This window comes from Neltuma alba, unplaced genomic scaffold (assembly GCF_004799145.2).
Source record: "Neltuma alba isolate B1F8T4 unplaced genomic scaffold, ASM479914v2 tig00010359_pilon, whole genome shotgun sequence".
NCBI classification, from domain to species: Eukaryota; Viridiplantae; Streptophyta; class Magnoliopsida; order Fabales; family Fabaceae; genus Neltuma; species Neltuma alba.
Genome location: NW_021635267.1, coordinates 829,888 through 836,466, shown reverse-complemented (window position 1 = coordinate 836,466; position 6,579 = coordinate 829,888). Strand labels below are relative to the sequence as shown.

The window sequence follows — 6,579 nt, the reverse complement described above, 5'->3', positions numbered from 1 at the left end:
ATGATCAAAATTGCGAACAAAAATGATGAATGTTGATTAATGTCATCATAAAATCTCACCAACTATAAATGTGGTACTCAGTCAATTTTTTGATGACATCTGTCTATTTAATTACTAAAATGTTGCAACGTTGCTTTATTTTTTGAAAAAGTTTGTGACTTTTACTCACTGTTTTTAAAATAAATTTTAAAATACAAACCTTTTGAATGGGTCTTATACTCTTGTTACATTAAAAATTAAACTTAAAGAGATTTTCAATGATAGATCATTTAACCATTTAAATTTAAATTAAGAAATACATGTCCTCTAAAAATTCAAATTTTAATTGGCTTTATTTATAACCATTCTGAATTATAAATTGCTTGATCATGCTTGCTTTCCTTGTTTCTTGTGAATTTACTTTCATTCCTTATTCAAGCTTCTCTATTATATTTTATTTATATTTTATTATTTAACTTTTATTTAATTGTTTTTCATTATTTAATATCTATAATGTTTTTATATTTATAGTGAATATTCATATTTATTTATTTATTAAATTATACTAAATTTTTACTCGTTTGTTTTTATTAATTTTTTTAATAATATTATTATTCTATAAGGTAATTTTTTATTTAATAATATTATATTCTTTCAGTAAAGATAATAAGGTGCTGGAAAAAAAATTAAAGGTAATATAATAAAATTGCATGATTTTCTAGCACAATTTCATTTAACCAAATATAAAATTTCTTATCAACCCGATTTTCATTTAGGTACTTACCAAATAGGCTCTCTATTAGAAATGTTCCATTCCCATCTTTTTTATTTTTTCATTCCTTTTCATTCCAACCAACTCTTCCTATAAATCCTTCCTAATTCTATTGTTCTGTATCAAATATCAATTGCTTTTTAACAGCAAATATATATATATCAATTGCTTTTTGAGACTAAGATAACATAATAGGAATGTTATTTATGTAACGCCAATTGTCAAATGTGGAAAACGTCACCTAAAAGTTCACTAATGGTCAAATTCCGATCGATGCGCAATTTCCCGTCTTCAGTTCATTTCATCAAAAATGCAAGACCCCCCACCACCTAAAAATCATTCAAGTCAATCAAAATTCCCACGTCAAATAATGCAAAACTAACAAAAATACAAAATTTTCACCAAAATTTAAAACGTAATTATCATCAAATTTTGAAGAAAAAAAACGCTAAACTAAAAAATTAATAATACCTGTTTCAAATTTTTGTTAATTTTCAATCATTATGATAATAATAATAATAATATTAAAATTCAAAAAAATAATTTCTGTAAAATTTAAATTCAATCTTTATCAGAAATTTTCTAAAAGAAAAGAATCGACAAAAGCTGAAAACGCAAATACATCAACGGACCACACTCACTCGGACCCAATCTCTTGCTCCTGGCACTACCACGTGGCTCCCTTGTCTCCCCATTTTATTTTGTCTTGTTTTTTTTTGGGGTCAACATTTCGTGGTTAATAATTAAGGTGTGCTAGAAGGAGTAGCTGTCCGCGACTCAGGAGGCGGCGTACGACCGTCGGAGCCTTTGGAGGGATCATCGGAAGACTGTCGTAAGGCATTGTCAGTCTCGCCACGGTTCATATCCTCGATCATACGAACCACTTCAGGCATAGCGGGTCTCTGATCCGGCACGACGGAGACACAAGCCATTGCTATTTGCAAGAGCTGAACCATCTCTTCCTCGACGTTGAGGTGCCTCGTCAGCTCGGTGTCGAACACTTCAGCCGTCCATTCCTCCCGAACCACCGACTGGACCCACCTCGGAAGGTCAATGCCTTCCTCACCCAGAGATGCTTGGTTCGGAGCCTTACCGGTTAGGAGCTCCAGCAACAGCACGCCGAAACTGTATACGTCGGATTGGAATGTCGTTTTTCGGGTTTCGATGACCTCAGGTGCCCGATAACCCCCGACACGATTTGACGGGAGCGTCGATCCGAATAGTGGGTTCAGCCCGAATTCCGAAACGCAAGCCTCTTGGTCATCTCGGAGGAGGATGTTGGAAGATTTTATGGTGCCGTGGATCGTGTTTGCTGACACGTGTACGTAGGCCAACCCTCTGGCAGCTCCTCTCGCTATTCTTATCCGGCTATCCCAGTCCAGTGGGGTTCTCCCTGACCCTCTACTTCCTGTAAAATCATCACACATCTGCCACGTTAACACCAACCACAAGATCCCAAATTTAACAATATCTAGAATATTTTCTTCAGAATATTTTCTTCCATGTGTAGGATCTTTTTTATTTCTGTTTTTGGCCAGCACATGGATAGGATCCCATAGGAGTATAGCTTTAGAGAATATGATTAACGTGACTTTTTAATAGGAAAACTAAGATGCTAAAAATTAGAGCAAAAATATAATAAAAAAAAAAGGAGAATTAGAACGGAGGAAAATTACTAACAAATCCCATTAAGCCTACATGAAAAGAAAAATGATCTCAAAAGTGTTTTTAAAAAATATTTTTCTAAAAAACAAGACAAACTCCTTCACATATTTACTTCATAAACCGTAAAAACACTTTTAGCACCATGGTTTGATTTCTATCCAAACACTTTCTGACTTAAAAAAAAACATTAAAGGATTAAGGAAACACAAGTCAAGATTACAAAGCCAAAAAAATAAAAAAATAAATCAGTTCATGAATGATTTGTTTTTTTTCCCAAAATATTTTTCTAGAAAACAAGACAAACTCCTTCACATATTTACTTCATAAACCGTAAAAACACTTTTAACACCATGGTTTGGTTTCTATCCAAACACTTTCTGAGTTAAAAAAAAACATTAAAGAATTAAGGAAACACAAGTCAAGATTACAAAGCCAAAAAAAAAAAAATTAAATCAGTTCATGAATGATTTGTTTTTTTCCCCAAAAAAAAAATGAAAGTTGATGAATGAGTCGTTTGATTTCTCATAAAGTTATATACTTGAGACGAAAAATTTGAGAACCAGATTACATTACAATGACTAAAACTTTTAAATTTTGAGTTTGTTTGAAAGACTAAACTATCATAAATTTCTTTCTAAATTGTCATTTTTTTTGAAATTATAATTATAATTATGACTTTAGAAAAATCGCAAGTTTGAGACGCATAGATAACACTGTTTGGAAAAAAAAACATACCAGATTAATTCTAATTTCTTTTAATTTTAAAAGAAAACGTAACCATAATAATGCCATAAATTGGCAGGTGGTTGTTAAACACAGTTATGGAGCTCATAATAGTGTGGCTGATCACTTAGCCAAGTCAGCTAGAACCGGAAAAATAGGCAGAGCCCATTGAGTTGCTGGCTCTGTACAGCTGAGGGCTTAAAAATTTTTTTTGTGTAATTCTAATATTATTAAATTTTTTACATTGTTAATGATATTTCAAATATTTAGTAATTCTTATCATTTTAAAATTAAATTTCACATAATAGTTTGATTTATTTAATTTTAGATAATAATTTGTCCAATTAAATTTTTTAAAAATGAGTTAATTTAGACTTTAATAATGATTTAATTTATATTATATGCGTTGATATGTTTAAACTATATATATTTGATAATAAAGTATTTTTATACTTATTTAACTTGTGATTCTATAATTTGAATTAGAAATTCACGAGTTTTAATATCAATATTTCTCACATTAAAGTAAAATAATAACTATATTATAAAATTTAAAAGTGAAATTCCTATAAAGAAGAAAAACTGAATAATTTAGTTATAAAAGAAAAACATTCTTATGAAAAAGAATAATTGATTATAGTGATGATGAAATTTTAAAAAATTAATAATAATATTTATTTATTGCAATGCAGATGAAACTTTTGGATGTTGTTATCTTGTTAATGAATGTTTTAGATGTTCTTGGATGTTGATCGATATTTATATATGATGATATTTTATATTTGTGACTTAATTTTATTCATATTTATATCTTTTATTAACAATTTCATTGATTAGAAATATAAAAAAATAGTATTTTTTTTTAAAACAGGATCGAAAACCAGTGGGCCGGCCCTGAACCCGTTAGTTTAAGGATCGGGCCTAGCAAATTGAGATATTTTTAAAATTTCGGCCTTTTTAAACCCGTCAATTTTACTCTGGAGGGTCAGGCCGGCCCTGATTCCCACTTCTAAAGTTAGCTCATAAGATAGAAGAAAATTATTGCGTCTTTGACCACATTCTAATTGATGAAAGAATACCTATTTGTTCGGACATTGGATTGCTTTCAGTTCTGTGATTAATTGATATTCAATTCTCATTAAAAAAAAAAAAAGTAATTATAACCACGTTCTCAAATGACAATTTCCCTTCATTTTACCCTCCAGATAACTTGAAGCAACCTGTTTTACCTCAACACATAAAGCAGTGAGAGCACCACATAGGGTTCTAATGGGTTACTGCCTTACTGGTCACGCTCTTTTTAACTTTTTCTCTGTCTCTTTTCTCGGTGAAAGAGAAAAGCAAAAAAAGCGACGGCCAGAAACAGTGTCGGCGATGATGAAAGACTCCGTGAGGTTCCTAGAATTATGAGGGCGTGTTGCTTTGTGAACCAATAAAAAAAATGGCAAATAAAAAAAACTAAAGAATCTGTTTGAGAATGTTTCTTTCTCAATCCTGGATGCCCCCCACCGTCACCTCATCATCATAAGAAAACTACGAACACATGATAGATAAAGCATACTCATACAGTATTAAGCTAGTCAAAGGGCGTTGCAATTTTCAGTCATTGGTCCTTTAAAGGATAAATTTATTTGTAATCATATAATAATTTTCCATTATTGGTATTATTATAATAATTAGTTAGAGAAGAATTAAGTAACTATCATTATCACATCAGAAAGCAACAGAGAAGGAAGATGATGGAGCGAAGATTGAATTGAATGAAGAACTTACCGTGAAGCAGCGCAGCCAAGCTACCAGCAGGCATGTAATCGTAAACGAGCAATTTCTCATCTTTGGAGAAGTAAAATGCTCTGAGAGGAGCCACATTCTGATGCTTAATCTTCCCCAGAATCTCCATTTGTGTCTCGAACTCCTTCTTCATCACCGTCACGTCCTTTAGTCTCTTCACCACCACCGTCGCTCCCTCCTCAAGCACCGCCTTATACGATGTCCCGAAGCTTCCCTTCCCCAGAACTTCCGCAGAAGCTCTCAGCAAATCTTCTAAATCGAAACTATAAATCCCACCTTCGAAGAACACCAGTTTGTTCCTCTCTGCCTCAGCAGACCCACCTGTTACATCGTCTTTCGACGATGACGTTCCCGCCTCCGGCGCCGGAGCAGCCAGCGTTTCTGTTGCAACAGGCTTCGGCGTCTTCTGTGGTTGCTGGCGCCGGCGCCTGCGCAGGCAGAGCAAGAGAAGGAATAATAGCAGTAAGAAAGCAAGAGCACATCCAACTGAAATTCCGATAATGGCTCCTGTGGAGAGCTTCCTGGAGTTTTTTACGTTAACAGGAATCGAGGGTACGACGGCGGAAGGCGCCGGCGCCGGAAAGAATGGGTTACAAGATTGTAATGGGGCTCCACAGAGAGCGAGGTTTCCGGTAAATGAGGATTCGGGGAATTTCGAGAGGGTTTCGGGTATTGAACCATTAAGCTGATTATGGGACACATTGAAGCTCACCAATTTGGCGGTAATGCTTGGCAGATTCCCAGAGAATCTATTGTTTTCCAAGAAAAGACCACTCAGGTGGGTCAAATTGTTGATTGAGAAAGGAATTGAACCCGTGAAGTTGTTGTACGAAAGGTCCAGACGCGCCAAACGAGTCAACCGAGTCACCGTGGCGGGAAACTCACCGGAGAGCTTGTTGCCCTGGAGGTAGAGGCTACGAAGTAAAGTCAAATTGGAGAAATCCAAGGGGATCTCACTGGAGAGGCCATTAGACCGGAGACTGAGCACGCGAAGTCGAGTGAGCCGACCGATGGTGTCAGGCGGGATGGGACCCACAAGGCCGACGCCGGGAAGCCGAAGAGAATACACAAAAGAACGCGAAGAGTCGCATTGAACCCCAAACCAGTCGCAGGCCGAGTCGGAATCGTTCCACTGGACCCGATTTGCGTGCGGAGTTCGGGAGATGAAGGCGAGTAAAGCTTCCTTGTCCTGAGTCGGCTCCGAGTTGACCCGCCAACTCAGTTGCAGTAGAAAAAGAACAAGAATCCTCATCACAGGCAAAGCATCGAAAACCAACCCCATTCACATAGTAAGACGAAATCGAAAACAATGTGATGCAGGATCGAAAACCACTCAGTTACAGAGGAAGCTCCTGAGGTGAATTTGAAGAAACATAGAAGCGGTTTTGAGGCAAAATGCCATAAGAGAGAGAGAGAGAATTGTATGAGTGGGTATGTATGGGTAGGACAGTATCACGAGGCAAGAAAAAATGGAGAAAGAAGAGATAAAGAAGACAGAAGCCGGAGGAGGACTATTGGAAGTTGAAACGTTTACGTTAATTTTTATTTTAATTAATCATGACAGTAAAAAAAAAAAAAAAGAACACCTTTTCATTTATAGATTCATGCGTGGGGTAATTGATAATTGTGAGTTTGTAACTCACGCGCTT

General features: G+C 35.3%; 1 protein-coding gene across 1 annotated transcript; it reads right to left on the bottom strand.

Annotated features, from left to right (window-relative positions):
- Window positions 1-1,328: 1,328 nt before the first annotated feature.
- Window positions 1,329-6,314, bottom strand: LOC114755959 (probable inactive receptor kinase At2g26730). The gene is made up of 2 exons (XM_028944853.1): window positions 4,913-6,314; window positions 1,329-2,159 (listed from the first exon to the last, which is right to left on the bottom strand). Exons 1-2 carry the CDS (start codon window positions 6,210-6,212, stop codon window positions 1,495-1,497), a joined length of 1,965 nt encoding a protein of 654 aa, XP_028800686.1. The 5' UTR covers window positions 6,213-6,314; the 3' UTR covers window positions 1,329-1,494.
- Between the last annotated feature and the right edge of the window lie 265 nt (window positions 6,315-6,579).